Genomic DNA, 21,029 nt, shown 5'->3' with positions numbered 1-21,029 from the left:
TGGAAAAATGATGGGTTGTATTTTCACTTTGTGGCTTGACATTTAATAGTAATCGGACATACTTACTGACCATCCCGCCTGGTGATACGAATAGTGGTCATATAGCAAATGATTCCGGATATTTTCCAGTTAATCACAGAATAGAATAACCGTTTGCAGAATTGATACAATTTATATATACTCGCTCAGTTTATATTTCCGATACTACTCTGCAACTTTGAATTTTTCCCACGTCACCTGATTGAGCTAGGTTCATTACTGTTCGCGGAGGTGACAAGGTGGATAGGGTTGAATAATATAGAAAATTTATTACAGTATAATCTCGTTATTCCGCACCAGGGAGGCCAAATTTTCGAATATCCATGAATTTTCATTTCTTTTACATCTAGTAGATATAGTGTTTTGAAATTAGTTGACGCCTCAAGGTTAGCGCCCTTGCGGACTGGTAGCGACTAGTAAGAATTTGGCAAACAAATTACTAGTACAAAATTTATTTTATTTTTTTAAAATTTGGCAAATCCCTGTTAGGATTTCTTCTATTTTATTGACTTTATTCTAGTTTCCATACCTTACTCTTAACTCTTCTCAGTTTCTGAGGGGTCGGATAGTTTTTTTAGAAATTCTAAATTAACCCTTTCATTGTGGAAGGCGACGGAAAAAAATCCCTAACCTGCGAATGTCGATTATAGTCGACGTGTTAAAATTTGTCTGAATCTTGGGTTTGTCGATTGTAGTCGCCAAAGGTTTTCCGTGTGTTTTCTATTGTTTATCGAAAACAATAGAACACAAACAAAAATGAACAGTACAACTTTGGCGACTACTCTCGACAAAGCCAAGATACGGACAAACAAAGTTTAACACGTCGACTATCGTCGACATTCGCATGTTAAGGAAATTTGGTTCTGTCGACAAAAGTCGACTTCCTCTGTGAAAGGGTTAAGAGACAACACCAACCTTCCGGCTGGACCGACCGTAATCTGAATGAATTGGTACCGGAAACGGTTAATAGTCAATCATTCCACGGGGCTTATTCCTTGAGAGATGGTTGCCTAGAAGGCACGGACTCATACTTAGGCACTCAGAGACCCCGTTGGGCTACGTATTTTAGTAGGTCATCTTTCTCGGCATATGAAAGTATGTTTGGCTGTGGATTGTCATATGTCTAAATTCGACCACTTATCTTTGTAGTTTTAGTGTCCTAGCTTATTCCTCTTGCGCGCCGCTTTTTCCTTTCTTCTCTATCTATCCCTCTATTCTCTTCTCCAAGAGTTTATTTATTTTTAACCTTCCTTCGAAGTTTTGAACTTGACGTATATAAACCATTTAATATATATCATTTGAACCTGAAATACCGACTGAGGTGTCGCGAGACACGATTTGTGGAGGTATTCGTTGATGTTGAATATTAAGGGACCGTTTTCCATCATATTTGACCCACTGCAATAGCGAGCGATGGTTCTGAACACGATTAAATTTTACTTTCGTTTCTTTATCATTATCCGTTTAAAATTCTCCGTTGAATTATCAGTTATTTCTACGTTTCTTTCCATTGGTTATCATAAATGTGAATGTTGTCATAGGAGTTTGGGCCCAAAGTAGTATTAACAATTTTAGAGTCATATATTTGTATATATTCTGTGTTTAGGTGCCAGCCCTGCGAATTAAATGTCTACTATTTTAAATAAAATGCTTGAGAATATGAATTGTATCATTATGTGCGGTCAGTTAGTTAAATTTGTGATATATTCGGATTTTCTCATGTGAGGTGTTGCAACCTTAAAATTTGATTTTTCGGGGTTATTAATTTGAAAGTTTAAATGATTATTGAGTATATGTATATCGAGATATAAATACGTATGGAATATAAATGATATTGAAGTAAAATATATAATGGTGAATTGAGTAAATAAATATGTGGAAAGGGTCTTGGTACCTACCCCGAGCGGTCCTTGGTTGCTATAGTTCCGAAATATCCAATGAATATAAAATGTGAATGTTAGAAGTTACCACCGCATGTTATATATTCTCTTCAATCTTTGTGATATTATTAAGTAACGTATGTAACAATTAACATCATCTGTATTACACTAACTGCATGTAGCATAGGATTAAGGCAGGTCATCGTAACCCTAATGTATCATTAAATATACTCTCAAGTTAGTAAACTGAAATCCTTCCGTAAAACTACATTTCGATTCCATCCCTCCCATACGAATCCTCAAAGTTGACCAGTGTTTCCACCTCAGTAGTCGTGTTCTCAATACAAATGAAAATCCTTCTGAACTTGGAAAATTCTCCTTCCTTTATACATTGTGTGACTAACGATAAATTTATGCACCTGGTAATACAAAGAGATATTGACTGAAAGATAGTCAATGAATGGGATAGTAAGTGGAATGACAGAATAAGTAACATAGTCACTGTGATATTAGTGACAAAACTTTGCACTCTTTATCCCAGAAATGGGAGAAATAAATACCAATAAATACTTCTACAGACAGAATATGTGTCGGTTACAATTAGTAAACATAATCTCATGTATGTGTATAAAAATGAAATGAAGTTAAATGCATGGACACCAGAAATTGTGCTTTAATAATACATGTGATATTATCGCTCGTCTGAAAGTACGAGAGAGGACTCGTGTAATTTCTTTAAAAAAATCATTAGTGAGGTAAAGACTCACTCTAACCCTCATCTCAAGTTTTTTCTATCACTATATATATCGTTGCATTGCTATTGTTCAATTTCGTATGTAGATTGATATATTTATATGTATGTATGTGCGTGTGTGTGAATGAATGATAAATTTCGTTTTAAGTGGTAGCATTTAATATTGATTTAGTATGATAGTGTTTATAATAAGTGTGTAAAAGCATGTTATGTGTATTAGTGTTATGGCAAAGGTCATGAAAAATAACTAATTCTAAAGTAGTCCAAATTGGCTATGGAAGAAAAGCCAAAATAACGGAATGAGCCTGAATAACGACAGTCGTTTTGGAAATCTCAAAACTTCTATTTGTGGAAAACATATACATTATTTTAATTTTTTTTTCTTGGCTGATTCAAATGTATGTTCGACCTCTATTATAAAAATTCAGATACTGGATACAGGTTATATAACATTTCGAAATAATAGACAAAGAATTAAATTAAAACTTCTCGTCACCTGGTCTGGATTAGGGCAACTCCCACTTGTGCAGTTGCCTGGATCCAGGTTGGAGTAGTATGAGGGAACATGTTTCTCTTCAGGATTATTTCAGAAACGATCTTCAAGTAATAACCGTCCAATATGAATTACCTTTTAATAACCATTCGAGTTCCTTTGCCATATTTCCATAATTATCCAGCAATCATTTATCTCTAGTTCCTTCTTCCTTTCTCATTTTCCTCTTCCTTTTTCCTCCTTTCTCCTACCTCCTTCTCTTCTTTCTCCCTCTTTCTGATAAAACTGAAGAGGGTTCATGAATGGGAGTTGTCGCTATAGACATGGTCATTAAATTGCTTTGATGTTTCTTTTCGGGAGTCTAATATGAATTAGTTAATCCTAAAACATGTATATGAAGCAAGAATTTCAAAATTCTTTCATATTTATTTTTATTTAAAATATAGGTACCCCTGTCCCACTCACGAGCTATTACTACTTATTTTACTACTTATTTTACACTTCAACCCGATCAGGTGCTAGACAAGGGCTCCCCAATGTTGTGATTCTGACACACAGACAATGCACTCAGGCCTCTCTCTCCGCATTCTCTCCTACCTTCCTCTGCTCAATGGTTGATCCTCTGATCAATATGCGGTCAGCCTAATGGGATCATAATGTTTGAAGAGGATATGGTTAGCCTCATATTGACCAGTGGATAGGACAGCCAAGCCGAGACGCAGTAGAGTCAGGAAACTGTGAACAATGGAACAAAGCCTCGTACCACATACTCACTCGAGCACGTGCTATACACAAGGACTCCCCAACGTTGTGATTGAAGACATAATCAATGCAGTCAGACCACTCTCCCTCTCTACATCCTCCTCTACCTTCCTCTGTTCTATGGCTATCCTATCCTGTGGTCAATATGTGGTTAGCCTAATGTGATCGTAGTGTTTGAAGAGGTAAGGCTAGCCACGTAGTAACCAGAGGAGAGAACAGCCAAACCGAGGCGCAGTAGAGACAGAAAATTGTCAACAACGGAACAAAGCCTCGTACCGCATACTCACCCGAGGACGTGCTAGACAAGGACTCCCCAACGTTGTGATTGAAATACACGAACAATGCACTCAGTCCTCTCTCTCTGCATGTTTTTCCGCCTCCCTCTGCTCCATGACTGCCCTCTTCTCTGGTCAATATGCGACTCGGCTAAAAGTTCATGTTTTCGTTTGGTAGCTATCGAAGCGTTCAAAGATATCACGATATGTGGGGCGTTCATAGCACAGGGGAATCAGATCCAATTACCCGAACTGTGGGAAGAAGAGATATTTACACACATTCCTTTATAACATTTCTTTCTGTCTGTCACTGAAGAAGCGTAAGAACAATGTTTTGCGGAAGATCCTTTCTTTACTTAGTCCAATATAATAATTTTTCGCTGAGATGAGTTTCTGGACAATGTAGCGATTCACAGACAGTTGGTGAAAGTCAATTTTCGAGTAACACACAGACTTATACACACAGTTTTTCAAGTTCCTAAAACTTTCGTGCAAAATTTGATGAAGTGCTTATTGCAAATATGTGAGTTCTATAAATGTTGCATTTTATTTCTAGATTCGAGCTTTCTCCTGAGGTTTTTGAGAAGTAAGAAGTTCAGTGTTCCCATGGCCCAAGAGGCATTAGAGCGATATCTTCTCTTGAGACATACCTACGCTGAAGCATTTCACCAACTTGACATTTTGAATCCCACCATGAATGAGTTGGTGACGAAGGGGTAAGTTAGAAGTGTGCTAGTAATAGATTTACACGTTCATTGGGAATTTAGTTTGGAAATTAACTGTACGCCGCATAGTTAAATTCACCGCCAGCATCTTGGGAAACAAAGTTGTCTTGATGATTGGCTGAGAGGTAATTCAAACTTTGGTTTGAAGTCACTCAGGTCAGTGCTTATTACTTCCATGTCTCAAATATACTAAGTTTGGTGTTAACTGAAATAAGTGTCCTTCAGTGTGGATCAAATTTTAAAAATATATCTGTTTACAGTTACAAAGGATGGAACACATTTTCAGTCATAATGTTTTGTAACGTAGTCAGGGTGCAGTAAGTGACCAATATGTATGAGTGCAGATATTATGCAAGCTTTATTGCCAAAATATGGCAGGAATTTGTTATCATGAAATGGAACAGGACATGAAAAACCAAAGAAACACATAGAGAGCACTATGGAGTAATGGCATGAAATATCATATCGTTGTTGAAGATGTGATACCTCGTATCTACAATTGGTTAGTTTTCCAGGAGATGAAAAAACGTCATTATATCTATTCACAATATTAACATTTCAGACCCTCCAAAAGGTGTTTTATCCTTTAAAAACACGCTGATACAGCTGCTTTCATCACAGCACATACAGCTGTGATACATTTAACTCACTATCACCTGAAGTTGCCAACAATCGACAGGCAAGCAAACGATGTAATAGATTGTTTCTCAGCAATCGATGTCTTGTGACGCACGAGGGTTTGCTAGAACATGGGTTACTGCTTTCTTATCAGGTTTATGCCAAAAATTCAAAATCGCAAAAATGAGACAAACGAGGTGTCGCATCTTCAACGAAGATATGTCATGAATAGAGAAGAGTTCGGAGCAAATCAGTAAAGCATATGCCTACCTCGGATACCAATGTATACTGCACATCTGTTTGCCATGCTGTCCACAAGAGAGTTCATGAGTTCTACGAGTATGTTGTCCCATTCTTTAGGGCAACTTTCAGGTTCTGAGGGGTCAAAGATGGTAGATTTCTCTGTGCGACTCGTTGTCCAAGGGCATGTCAGGCATGCTTAATGGAATTTAGATTAGGAGAACACGGTGTTCAGTCCATGCGGTAGATATTACGATCCAAGGCTTTTTCTAATTAGGCGGTTCTGTGTGGACGTGCGTTGTCATTCATGAACACGAACTTTGGACCCACTGCATCGCTAGAAAGACGAACATATTCTGTCACGATCTCATTAAAATACCGTTTCCCGGTTACGGAACCGCCTGCAAAAATGTGGAGTGGTGTTCGTCCATGTTTCATGATGCCCGCCCATACCTTAGTACCAGTGTCACCACACCTGTCCTATTCACGGATGTTCCGTGAATGGTAAAGTGTTTCTCGTTCTTGCCACACCAATTGATGGCCAGAATCACTCATCTGAGACCATTTCCCCTGAAAGTCTCATCAGCTGATTCATCTGAGAACATAGTATTTGCCCAGTTTCCCTCATCCCAACCAAGATGTGCCATACACCACTGTAATCTGGCACGGCTGTGGGTGGGGAATATTGAAACACATTTGACGGATTTCCGCACATACAACCCGATACTATTGAGTCGTCGTGAAATTGTTCGGGAGGACACACGAACACTTGATGCCCCGACAAACTCACTAGCAATTTGTGCAGGAGCGGCACGTCTATTCCTTCTGGCCAATTGGCCAATCCAGCGATCCTGTCGAGCTGTTGTACTTCCCCCATGACTCCCTCCATACACGCTTACAGTCATTCTTCTGGCCACAGCAGCTTTATTCGGTCAGGAAATAACGCAATGTGCTACTTTCATCACACGTGCAACCTCTGTAACACTTGGACCTGCCTCAAGACGACCAATAGCTCTTCTACGATCATAAACACTGAGATAAGGCCTTTGCGCCATTTTCCAACAGACCAATTAGCTTTCACTACAGTATTTTACTCACAACAGAAACTGCCGTGGTTGGCCGTGTCTTTTGCGTGCAACGTTCTGACTCACTCTGGCTCTGGCATTTGTTCGTGAGCAGGAACCTTGCATAACCCGGTTACCTCTCCTCTTGGATGAATGGCTCACTAGTACAGCCATGCAGAAAAACAAAATTCCTTGCTGCGGATCCCAAGGTATGGATTTAGGTTGTTTTTTTCACACAAAATCCAAATTTCGAAACTCCAGAACGATTGACCGTGTCAATTTTGTTTATGAGCGAAAAGCGTGTTCTTCCTATTCAAAATCGATCAAGTTTTTCGCACATAAAAAATTAATTGGTCAATCGTCTTGGGGTTTCGGAATTTGGATTTTATGTAACAAAATATATCGAACCCATACCCTGCGGCCCACTGCACAGAACTTTTGTTATTGTGTGTGTGTGTATGTGGTTGTGTAATATTTCAAAATACTGAAACATATACAGGGTGTCCCAGGAGGAAAGGGCAATATTTTGGGAAATTGTAATATGAGTGATTCTAAGCAAAAATGTTCATATGAACGTAGATCATAATCTCAGCGGTTTGAGAGCTACAAATTGTGAACCATTTTTGACTTTGTTGCGTATTGTTCACCCTGTAACTATTTCACAGAAGTAGGACATAGCGGATTTGAAAGATGATGGAATGACCTTTCCAATGGTGTGCAGCATGTGACGGAAGGGAAGCTATTGACGGAAATTTGAGAAATTTAAGGTATTTAAAGAAATTAGATGGCAACACTGATTCCAAATATCCCTCAATAATTTCTTTTCCAAAGATACCACTGCCACATATTGCATATCATTGGAAAGGTCATTCAATCATATTTTAAATCCGGTATGTGGCACCTCTGTAGAATAACTATAGGGTGAGCAATAGGTAATATAATGTAAAAAATGGTTCACAACCTGTAGCTCTCAAATAGTTGGGATTAGAACCTATGTTCATATGAACTTTTTTTGCTTAGAAACACTCATACTACCATTTCCCAAAATATTGCCCCTTCCTCCTGGGACACCCTATATATGTTTAATGAGCTCAAGTTTATGTGTTTTTCATCCTCAATAAGATTGTCAGACGATAACGTAGGCACCATTTCTTCATTTCAATCAATTATTTAAATTTTATGGCACGCTTTGAATTCATTAATTGATCTCTTTTCAACCTGCCAGCTAACAGCTCAAATTTCAATAACTTACACATGAGTGTACACAGAATATATTTACCTAGATTATTCACAGGTGGCATTAGTAGCAAATAAAAAACAAATGAAAGTATATCACTACCAAAAATAATTGAATATTTAAATAATATACTCTCATGTTCAACAATTTCCAAGCGTACCAGAATATTAAATGAGTTATTGAAGATGAAAATTGACGGGTTTTTTCCTACACTATCATATGTTTCTCCTTTTACGCTATATCAATATTAACCCTAAATTCAAAAATAATTCCAACGAAAAATTATCAGCCAGTTGTTTTTTATTATTATTATTATTATTTGTTAGTTATGGCTACTTAGACAATTTGACATAGTGATATAAGAAATTAGTTCATAAGTAGTTTAGGAAATAGGGTAATGGGTCCGAGGAGCCCCTTCCCCTTTCGATACTACCTGCAACCATTTCGTTTGAACATTATAAGAAATCTATTTTAGTATCAGGCTATTATCTGCCAGAATATCAAAGATATTTTTATCTCCCATATGTCCGAATTAAATATCTGGCTATACGGGCCACCCAGGCACAGTTTTGTAACCTTGGCGTCAGATGCGTCTGTTTTTATACACTTCGTTAGCTCAATGTCAAGAAGGAATACTGTAGCTTCTGGTAGAGATAACGAATTAAGTCTTATGATTTTTTATGTACGAGAGTACATGTATGTATACTTATGAGCTGACAAAATTTAAAGTAACTAATCTACTTTTAATTATATAAAAGAATTACAAAGTGGGTTTGAGGAGCGCTACGGTGGTGCTATTCAGCTGGTACGTACCGGTTCCCTAGAACTAGTTGTTAAAATATTTAGAGTTCACAGGACATTTGTTATACCCAGACATAACAGAAAATTTTATACAGGAACAGTAAATTTTAGTTTAACTTTGTTTTTAGAAATTCTTACAGCTACAGGATTAAATATATGATACCTCAGAACAAGGTTTAAGCGTTTATTTCTTAATCTCAAATGCTCAGATATCAAAATAGGAAAATAGAAAATACACAAAAATTACATTGACGATTTAACGGAACCTAGATCAGTTTGCAAGTATTCCTCCATACTGTAAAAGCAGTGATTTACCAACAGAGTACAGTAGAGCGTCGATTATCCGAAGTAATTGGGGGACATGGGTGTTCGGAAAACTGGTTTGTTCGGATAATAGAACTGTACATGTTTATTTGCCATGCGCGGAGCGGCACGCCTCAACTCTAAGCTGGCGCAGCTGTTGCTGTGAACAGCTTTGATACTACCCCTACTTCTACAGCCAGTGCCAAACCGACAGAAGTGTGCTGATTGTTGAAACACAGCGACTGGCGGCTTGGCCGGTCAGCAGCGCCTTATGAAGGCCCCATTAGAAGCAATGTTCCGCCAGCGGTTGTTCAGTGCGGCGACTAATGCGGGAAACTTGGTTTGGGAGTGAGGGGGATGATGGACGGTAGGGTGGGAGAGTAACAGGTGCGAGCGAGTACACAGTTCGGTTAAGCGGTCGTTCGGTTGACCGACGTTCGGATAATCGACGCTCTACTGTACTTACTGACTTTTTGAAACTTTCATGTTTGGTAAGAAACTTAATTTGATTCGACAATGAGTTAAAGAATTGTACACCTTTGTATGTAATTGTTTTCGAAAACAAAGAGGTATTATGAAGAGGAACTTGGAGATGTGACTTCGTTCTCGTATTATATCCATGGTTATCTGAGTCCTTTTTGTACAGTTCTTGATTCTTGTAGACCAGAAGTAATGTTTTGTATATATACAAGGAAAGAAATGGAAGAATATTTAGGTCTTTGAATAGCGTTCTGTAAGAAGTATAATATGAAGTATTGGTGATTATTCTTATCACTTTATTTTGGAGTATAAAAACTTCCTTAAATTCAGTGGATGAACACCAAAATTCTATTCCATATCTGATTTTGCTATGGAACAGTGCCTGGTAAGCTGTTAGTACTGCTTTTCTGCTTAAAATTGGAACAAGTAGCCTTATTAGGAAAATTACAGAAGATAATTCATGAAATAATTTTGCAATATGTTGAGACCAGGACAAATTATTATCAATCAGAAGACCAATAAACTTAACTGTTTCGGCTGGCTCCGTCATTTTGTCGTCTTTTCAAAGTTCTGGATGTGATGTCAATTTAGCGTGGTTGAATGAAAGTATAAGAAGTATATTTTGTCGGAGTTTAGAAACAGTTTGAACTTATTTATATGCAGGCGATACAAACGTCATTATAAAATCAGAACCACCCAAAATCCAAAAGAAAATAGATAACAGTATGTCACAGATAGTTTCCTGGTTTGTAAACAACAGTCTCTCTAAAGATGGACTAAATTAAAGTTGACAATGGAAATAAGCTTTCTATATTTTAACGCATGTTCGATATAAGGGAAACTACTTGACTCGAAGCCCGAGCGGTGATCTCAATCTCACTGGAAGGAGTAGGTCCTGTACAGCCTCAATGCTGACAAGTAAGGTTAAATACCAACCAATCAATAACCAGTTTCGCACTTAGAAAATCAAATTGCTTAAATGTCGTGTATACCCTACAAGAAGTACTTAATACAACCGTCTTTTCCAAAAAAAGACAAACAAAAAATTATGTTGCTTCAGAAAGATAAAGTGAAGTAAGTGCATTACTCTGGTGCAAATAGTTTGAAGTAAAGTTTTAGCGAAACAACAACAATTTATTCTAGTATCACACATTCCACAATTTTAATTTACGCTTGTTCCATTTGCATTTTATTCTTTCAACTGTTCGCAGAATATATATATTAATTTTCTACTTCAATACCAAAATTGGGTCTGTTTCTAATATCATTCTATTTTTCGTATACTTTAAATAACACTAGAATATTGTAATGTAAATTGGATGATTTGTCTATACATTATTTCCTGCAAATAAGAAAATCGCTCCAACTATTGCACAGCATATGCAAGTTTTCTTAAATTTTGTCACAATCTACAGGAATATTATGTTGTTTACCCACTGTACTATTATTCATATACTTTTTGTCTATGACATGTTTTTCTTCCAGCCAAATTTAATATTCCCATTAACCATCCACAATATACAGTAGTAAAAATATAGCAAAAGTTTTCTTATCCAAGAAACGGCGTAATAACCTACGTAAAACAGAAAAAAAGAATTTGAAACCCTTTTCAAATGTTTAGCAAGACATTTTCACCCTAGAATTCCAGTGTTATATGAATTATAATTATTCTGAGAAAGAAGAACGTGAAGGAGATACGAATTTAGTTGTCAATATGTGAGCTCACAAAATTTTGTTTTTGCAGTTATATTTTTGCTCTCCCCAAAAGAGATGCCCAAGGAAGGAGAATTGTACTAGCCATTCCAGGTAAGAATTCAATATTTAAGTAATTTTCTTTAATTTAATTATTGACTGAAATTCTAGTTTTTTACTTCTAGGCTTCCAAAATTCACATCTGTAACATTAATATAGTTCATTTTAAGAAATGGCTTCTACAGTATGTGGCAAAACAAACAGTACTGGAATTTGCGTATGGATGGCGCGCAGGTGCAATGTGGTATGAGCTAGGAGCGCTACCATGTGTGCCTAGTTGTGTGTGGACTAGCGTAGCGTGCAGTTGGCACGAAGGTAATGTTACGCACAACAGAGGAGAAGGTGTTTATTGTCGAGCACTGTTTCCGCTCATACGGTGTGCGGCAGAGTTTCTCTGCAGGAATTGAGTGCGCACGTCTACTGCATTGCTCTGGAGTGTAATTATGGCATATGAAGATGAAGATTTCATCAGCAACATATGGTTCAGTGATGAAAGCCATGCGTATCTTGATCGCTGCATTAATCGACAGTTGATTATTGACCATTCTTGCATAATTTGCTCTGTTTTTACCGCACCAAGAATCTGTCGTTATATCTGCCATGGATGCAGCAAGATACAACTCTGTCCATACTGCTAGTGAGTCATCACTTGCCCATCAACCCACAAGAATTTTGACATTGCTTGATTTCCCGTGGAACGGATTGTCCATATCCTTCCCATTTCCCTGGTCTCACGGTTCCAGATGCCTACGTATGGGATATGCTGAAGGAAGTAATTTTCCGAACAGATAACCCCTACCACTATACCGGAGTTAAGAGAGAAGATTCGGTTATTTGTTGTATTGTTCCAGCAACCCGCCTTCACTAACATGTTCATCGATCTACAGGACCGCTACCTAATGGTCAACATTTTGAACATATGATGTACAGGCGAGATTCCTCCAAAATTTACGATGCACGTTGAGTAACATTTAGTTGACATGCATTTGACAACATTTCTTATATTTCATTATGTTGTTCAACAAATAAATAAATGACAATGATGTAATTTCAGTACTGTTTGTTTTGCCGCATACTGTAGAAGTTATAGTTAAAGGCAACAAAGCTTAAATTTTATCCTAATTATGCGTTAAGCACAGGACAATGATCTTGTAACTTAAAGCAAAATATTTAGTTTATGTTTATTCTCATACACTAGTTTATGCTTATCTTGTCCACGAGCTTTCAGGTCCAGAATGACCTGAAACAAGGAGATGCGCTGATACCATTATTATTCAACTTTGTCCTGGAATACGCTATAAGGAAAATCAAAGATAGCAACCAGGGCCTAGAGTTGAATGATATTCACCAGGTTATGGCGTTTGCTGATGATGTAAATTTAATAAAATATGATAGGAGAACAATAGAAGAAGAGGTCTTAGGGACTTGAGTTTAGAAGTAAATGCAGAGAAACTAAATAAATACATGGAAGTTCGTCGAGATCTTAATACTGCAAATTATGGATGCGCTAAAGTATCAAATAATACTTTCGATAAAGTCGGTACTATCAAATATCTAGGATCAATATTTACAGACCAAAAGCATATTTAGGAAGAAATTATATGTCGACTAAAAACCTGGAATTCGTGTTATTATTCTATTCAACATTTTTTTTTTTCGTCGCGAATTCTGTCGAGGAATATAAAGCTTATAATATATATAATCATATCTGTTGTTCTGTGTAGTTCCTAAACGTGGTCGCTTACTCTGAGGGAAGAACGTAGACTGAAAGTATTTGAGAACAAGATTCTAAGACGAATATTCGGACCCGAGAGGAATGGGAATGGTGAATGGCGGAAACTTCATATCGAGGGACTACATAATTTATATCGTTTACCAAACATTGTTGGGGTAATCAAAGGACTTTTGCGACACAGTTAGGTGCAAATTGCATAACCTGAACATCCTTGAATGGGTGCAACTTCCGAAGAGCTGCGATCACAGAAAACTACAATTTATCACGAATATAATGGTGCCGAAAACATATAGTGAACCACCGATAATAATTGGAAACCCATAATGTAGTCTGATAAGTTATCTTTTTACCACATTTCTAACACCATGACATGTTTATATATGTACGACGGATGCCCAGTGAAGCTTATATTCCGAGCAGTTCCCTTCCTACCGTAAAACATGGTGTTTTGGTTTGCAATTTATGGCATTTCTAAGGTCCTATAATTATGCTCAAAGGACAAATTACTGTTAATAATTAAGTGCAAATTTCATCTTGGAATAACTAATAAGTGTATCTCAAAACTTTTGCGATTTTGAGTAAACATCGGTATCTTATATGATTTTACAAGATCTCCGAATTCTCCACGTTCTCATCAACTCGATATCTCAGGAATGAAGCCTTTGTTGTCTATTATTGATACAATTTCTTACAACGATCGATAGATCTCGTATAATTAGATAAGGTGCCGATGTTTACGTCAAAACGGAAATTTTGAGGTACACTATTGTATTCCAATTATGGTTTTAGATCGCTGTGTGCATACCATAGTTCAGATGTTGTTTCAGGGCATGACGCATTTTTTCAAGATGACAATTCGCCAATTTGCACTATTGGCTCTGTAGAGACTCGGCTTCATGAGCACCGAAATGAACAATCTTTCCTGACCTGTCCAATCCCCAGACCTCAACATTACTGGAAACCTTTGGCCAGTTCTGGACCTCAGAGCGTGCAACATATATCCTTCTCCATCCTTGCTGACGGAACTAAGTGCTATAGTACATGAAAAATGATACAATATTTTTCTGGAAACAATTCCTGACTTTTATGCCTTCATTTCACGATGGATCAGAGCTGTTCTGTAATCTAAGTATCGTTCCATGCCGTATTAATAAGGTAAGTTTTCTACATGGTTTTCATTATTTTGATTGCTATCTATATATGTGTTGCCTATATATGTATATAACGCGTATGAAAATATATATATATACCGGGTGTTACAAAAAATTGTCACAATATTTTGGAAATAGATTTCTCACATCAAAATAATAAAAAAAAATCATGTGGACTTGTGCGTAGTTTCGTAGCTATAGGATGCCGAAAACGTGAAAAAATGAACTTGAAAGGTCCATCGTTCCACAACTATAGGGCCGATCGTAGTCTAGTCAAGACATCATTGAGGAACTAGTATGTGAACTATCCAAATATCCATCTTTCAGAACGTTCAGTACTTGCACCATCATTTTTACAGAGGCTGTTTGGGAGTACTTGATCAATCTCCACCTTCCTCTCTAAAAATTGGTGTCTAAGTACTGGAACATTCTTAAACATGGATATTTGGATAGTTCACATACTAGTTCCTCAGTGATGTCTTGACCCGAGTAGTATAGGTCCCATAGTAGTGGAGCTATGAACTTTGAAGTTCATTTGTTTTACGTTTTCGGCACCCTATAACTCCGAAATAATCCACTTTTGGGCAGAGATACATATGAACTTTTTCTCTTACTTTGATGTAAGGAATCTGTTCCCAAAATATTGTGACATATTTTTGTAACAACAGGTCTCTCTCTCTCTCTCTCTCTCTCTCTCTCTCTGTGTGTGTGTGTGTGTGTGTGTGACTGGAAATTTCAGCTCTTTGCAGCCAACTGTTCAGTTGTCGTTGATTCTTATGCGTGTTTTTAAATGTGATGTCCATAGTAGAAGATTCTTTTTGTAGTACTGATAATAGGCAACAGTAATCTACACACTGCAAACATTCTACCAGTAGCATATTTAATGGGGGGGGACTTCCGGGAATACGCCCCCACCCGAAATTTTATTTACTATTAGTAAAATAAAGTTTTGATAAAGTGGATAGTTTCAAATATCTAGGATCAATGTTAACATACGAAAATCATATTCACGAAGAAATTAAATGTCGACTGAAAGCAGGGAATTCGTGTTACTATTCGGTTCAAAATCTCTTGTCGTCGCGAATTCTGTCGAGGAATTTGAATCTGAAAATATACAAAACGATAATCATGCCTGTTGTTCTGTATGGTTGCGAAACATGGTTGCTTACTCTGAGGGAAGAACATAGACTGAAAGTATTTGAGAACAAGATCCTGAGACGAATATTCGGACCCAAGAGGAACGGGAATGGGGAATGGCGGAAACTTCATAACGAGGAACTACATAATTTATACGGTTTACCCAACATTGTTAGGGTCGTCAATTCTAGGAGGCTTAGATGGGCAGGTCATGTAGCTAGAATGGAAGAAAGTAGAAACACTTTCAAAGTCTTGACTGGAAGACCCATCGGAAAACGACCATTAGGAAGACCTAGGCGCAGATGGGAGGACAAAATTAAGATGGATCTCGCAGAGATTGGAATACAAAGTAGAAACTGGATGCAGTTAGCTAAGGATAGAAGTCAGTGGAGAGCTTTTGTGAACGCTGCATTGAACCTCCGGGTTCCGTAGGCCATAGAGTTAGTTAGTTATTTTAAAGTAAATGAAATATCTGGCATAATTTTCACATTTTCAGGAATAAAATTAGCAAACCTCCCCCCCCCCCCCGCCGAAACAAAATACGCCACTGTATTCTACTCTAGCTGTTGACTTTATTCGCTGATTGCTCAGAAGATTCTCAGGATTCTGTAACATTTTACGATATAATATACTCTGTTTCGTTCTAAACAAAATTTTTCCATTACAGGAAAGTTTGACCCCTACAAACATACCAATGTGGATATGTGCAAAATACATGGTATCACATACGAGACATTAATGGAAGATGAAGAGAACCAGATCCGAGGCTATGTTCATTGGAATGATGGTAAAGGTGTTGGATTTCCCTACCTCACACTTTTCACACCAAAGGAGGCTGTTAGGATAGTCAAAAACGGAGAGGTAATTTGTCAGTTTTTCAACGTTAAAAGTAAATTTTTGAAAGATTTTTCGAACACCCATGTAGATTTTACTTTCTCTAGTTCTGCTACATTGTGTCGTGTCTGAGAGTAAATCTTATGAATCCAAACATTAAATGAAATACTGTAAAGATAAGTGGCTACTTCCTTATCTGCCGGAGAGGCTATCCTAGCAATTAATGTTTTTGACTTGAATAAAACTAAGAAAAACCGGAAGAAATTATACATTGTACTGTATTTCCATCATTACCAGGCTCGTCACTGGCGGCTGCAGGAATAAAAGTGTTGAGCCAAATTCGCGTTTTTTAAAAAAAATCGTTGTTGAACATCCGACAAATGAATTAGAAGCGCCATTGTAAGTTTGGTTATGAATCTTCAGAAAGTTAGTCAGGCATGCCTTTTATGGAGTTATTTCTAATATTTAGCAATTGAATAAGGAGTTGTGTGCTCAATATTTAGTCATGAAACGTCGAAATAAATTAGACAACATTAGAGGAGAGAGAGCACAACGTCACTCGAGGAAACTGCACGTAACTGACTTCCTGTGTGAAAATTTTGGAGCCGCCAGTGCCGCCCAGGTGAATATTTGCATTTCTCTTATTCTTCCAATAGACCGTAAAGTAGTAGCTGAATAGGAGTTTCTGAGCTAAGTAGGTCAAGTAATGGAACTATCATTAAAGTACTAAACATGGCATCATACAGTACTCGTAATAAGAAAGTCGATATAGTAAAGCCACGATTATCCGCGAATTGGTTGGCAAGGGCATCGTGGATAGCAAAAATTGATGATAACCCTAGAAAATTGCTAAACATGAGATGAAAACACGAAGAAATACAGTGTTTCAGCATAAAAACTATGTTTTATTGTTTGTATTGCTCGGGTCATCAAGGTCAGTGATCAGAAAATGTGAAAGCCATGACCATGAAAACAAAAGAGCAAGAGCCTGCCACTCATCCAAAAGTTCCGAGAAAGCCTACAGGATTACGATCAAGGATGATATAAAATAATCTGCCCATTAATCCTATTAGCTCGAGGAAGCCAAACAAACAAACAAGAATCGGCACGTCTGATTGGTTACTTTCGTTTCCGCCACGAATGTTGGCTCAAAACATTGCGATCTTATTGGACGGTGTAGGCAGAGTGGTGATGGCGAAACTGTGACGTACTGGTATGTCTTCACGATTTTGTTGTATAGGTAGACCCTCTATTTTATAACATCCTTGCTTACGATGGACAATAAACCTGTCAATAATTTTCGACCTTCGCACTATAGGACTATTGTATTTTCCCGGTTTTTGGCTTTTATTATTATTATTATTATTATTATTATTATTATTATTATTATTATTATTATTATTATTATTATTATTATTATTATTATTATTATTATTGAGGTTCGTATTTAACCCTCCAGTGGTCACCCTCGGACTTCAACTTCGTAATGAACAATGAATGTAACGTATTACCAGGCAAATTACTCTTTCCAATTTCCGTTTTCCATACCTTACAACAATAGGATTCTGCTTATCAGACTAGAGTTGCATTTCGAAACGTACACTATTGTTGGAAATATATTGATTTTTCAATGCAATTTATTTTTATGTTTTAGAACATACATTACTTATTTACATGTCCAGTGTCAGTCTGCAGCGACTATTTATGAAAATAACTAAACGCAACTGCAATACGGTTATTTTTTTCGCGGCACTTGCGGATAATCGGAGCTTTACTGTATTTTCTTTCTGTATAAAAGAGTAAATGGTAAATTAAACTGTCACTCTATACTTCCCACATTTCATTTACGATTACTCACTCGCAGTACGTGGAATACAAGTGTATTTTGTGTTCCGAAATTTAGGCTTGTAATAATCTAAACATCACTAATGTAAAAAGTTTATGACTGAATATTACGGTGAATTCAACGGACTTTCACCTATAATAGGCAATCTTTACAACGGATAAAAGATTTGCATTGTCCAAAATGAAGATCTGTTAGATACTATATTCTTTTATGTTATTTTTATTTAACTTTTTCTCTATTACTGTTGTTATATGTTTCAGTGTAAAATGACTAACGTGTTGTATCCGGATAGTGTAGATTTCTGAAAATATTATTCAGATTACCTTTAGAACATTAGGTCTGTAGAAAAACTAACACAAAGAACGTTTACATCTTCCTACGCTGAAGCTCTTGCGAAGTAAAAACCGATCAACACACCTGGAACTTGATTATTTAACAAAATTCTCTTTTTGTATATTGTATTTAATATGGACAATCTGTAACTCTTGAGATTCACGAAGGAGCTCATATTGCTTATTTGTTCTGAGAAAATCCATAAGGTGTGGCTTAGTTTTTAAGGTGAGATTATTCAAAAGATTTTCTCAAGTGCAATTTAAGCAATTTTGTACATATTTCATAAATAACCAGTTGAGAATGCCCCAAGCGCATTGCCAGAACAAACTTAAAAAGAATGGACAGATGGAGTGCAAAGGATAACTGTGATTTTTCCTACATGCAAAAGTAAATCTTTTTATCCGCACCTTCTTCTCTTCCTCGCAAAAATTAGCAAAATATCATCTCTCTGTGACTTACGGTTCCCGAGGTATGGCTCCTTAAATCTCCCGAAATTCGAACTTTTTGGCCAATATCTCGGGAACAGTGTCCAGTTGGCCAGTGGCCACGGGTTACTACTTGGTATCAAAATGTTTACCATCCTCTTAGGTATTGTTCAACGCCAATATGATCTCTCTATGACTGATGGTTCCCGAGATATGGCTCCTCAAATCTCCCGAAATCATAACTATTTTTTGGCCAGTATGTCGGGAACAGTAAGTCATAGAGAGATGATATTGGTGTTGATCAATATCTAAGAGGATGGTAAACATTTTGGTACTGATATTAACTGGTGTTCAGTGGCCAAACTAGAGGTCACCGTTTACTATTTGGTACCAAAGTATTCACCACCCTCTTAGGTGTTAATCAACACCAACATCATCTCTCTATAACGTACGTTTCCCAAGATATTTCTCCTTAAATCTCCGGAAATCGGCCATTTTTAGGCCAATATCTCGGGTACGGTAAGAGTGACGCGAAAAATTCCATCACTTTCTCAGTTTTTGATGCTCTATCGAATTGAGGACTCAAAATTGAAAAAAAAATCACAAATAAGAGACACATTGACATAGATATTTCAGTAACGAACTTTTTAATTTCGTTGAAAATTTCGTTAATAACCTGTTAATGTAGCATAACTCACAAGGGATCATTGTGATTTGGTAAATTCAATTGCTGAAAATGATTGCTAGCACTGGATTCAGCACCAAAAGAAACATAGAAATAGAAAGTGTTTATTGGCAGACCGTATATGGGGTGGAAAATAAATGAGGGCAAAGTGCGAAGATAGAACGTAGAAAATGTCTAGAAATGCCATGTTTATTTTGAAACGAGTAGAGGGATTGAGGTCAAATGTTGGATATGAGGAATGCATGTAGAGCTCCACTGAATAGGCGTAATGTGAACAGTGTTTTAACTGCCAATTGTATGTGATTGGTTTTGAGAAAAGTCACCAGTGTCACATGCAGCACTTTTTGTTCGAGGGGTCATTCATATATCAGAACCCTGAATGGGACATGTGCCCTTGCTCAAGGTACCACGCCAACATTCATACAGTGGAACTACTACTCATTCCGTTACACGTTGCAAACATTCTTCTTCATGTTCCAGGATTCACTTCAATCTCTTTCTACTCCTCGTGCATAGAACGCGCTCATGAACCGTACTACGGGATCTCTAGTTCCTCATTCACGTCACCTTTACGACAGTATTGACACATTGCCATGGTTGGAACGCTTCCTGTTACAGAGGTCCCAAACTGTATTGGCCACTATTGATTTCAAAAGACGGTGTGCATCAAGAGGCATATGTCAAATGACCCCTTTCCCGTATATTCTTCTTGCGCTAATTTCCAACATGGAGGCTTTTTAGATGCCCCCCATGATTCACATTACATCATTCCTCGTATCCAACATTTGACCTCAATCCCTCTACTCGTTTCAAAATAAACATGGCATTTCTACACGTTTTCTACGTTCTATCTTCGCACTTTGCCCTCATTTATCCCCCACCCCATATACCCTCTTTTTCTCGGTGTCTTTTGATGCTGAATCCAGTGCTAGCAATCATTTTCAGCAATTGAATTCACGAAATCGGAATGATCCCTTGTTAGTTCTCCTGAGGGGTAGTTTATTCATGGGAGTGAGTTTCTCCGGTGATTGTCTCAAAAACGACTAACGCAACTTTGTTGATATTTCGTGAATACATATTTTAATAATATAACATAACTCTTTGTACAAAAAAATCCCAAGAGGCAGTTCACTCTTCGGGCAAGTTTTGTTAGAGCGATTTTGTTAATATTACATAAATAAATGTTTCATGAAAAAATCCGCAAGGGGTAGTTTACTCTTGGTGATTTCTTTCGAACGATATTCTCAAAAGTGTCTCAGTCAATTTTGTTCACATTTCTTGAATAAATACTTCATTAACCCTAGAAAGTCCGTGCTCGCATCTGCTACGTGAAAGACCAAGGGGAGGGGGAGTCAAATTTGCCCGCGCTGGTGCTAAGTAACTTTCAGAGTATATTTGTTCAATTTGAGTGTTGAACTAAATTTCGAAAAAGAAACGTTTCAAAGAATTGTGGCTTTTAT

At 37.2% G+C, this 21,029-nt stretch overlaps 1 protein-coding gene across 10 annotated transcripts in view; it reads left to right on the top strand.

The window, feature by feature from the left end:
- The window catches only part of LOC145674466 (clavesin-2-like), a 396,132-nt gene that overhangs the window by 348,997 nt on the left and 26,106 nt on the right, over positions 1-21,029 (top strand). For all 10 annotated transcript variants that reach the window (XM_081744563.1, XM_081744561.1, XM_081744562.1 and 7 more), the window contains 3 exons: positions 4,760-4,919; positions 11,416-11,477; positions 16,114-16,307. In XM_081744563.1, the coding sequence (XP_081600689.1) occupies positions 4,760-4,919; positions 11,416-11,477; positions 16,114-16,307 (416 nt within the window). The remainder of the gene's footprint in view (positions 1-4,759; positions 4,920-11,415; positions 11,478-16,113; positions 16,308-21,029) is intronic.

Source organism: Thermobia domestica, chromosome 17, assembly GCF_964235325.1.
Source record: "Thermobia domestica chromosome 17, izTheDome1.hap1.1, whole genome shotgun sequence".
NCBI classification, from domain to species: Eukaryota; Metazoa; Arthropoda; class Insecta; order Zygentoma; family Lepismatidae; genus Thermobia; species Thermobia domestica.
This window is presented reverse-complemented; position numbering and strand designations above follow the sequence as displayed.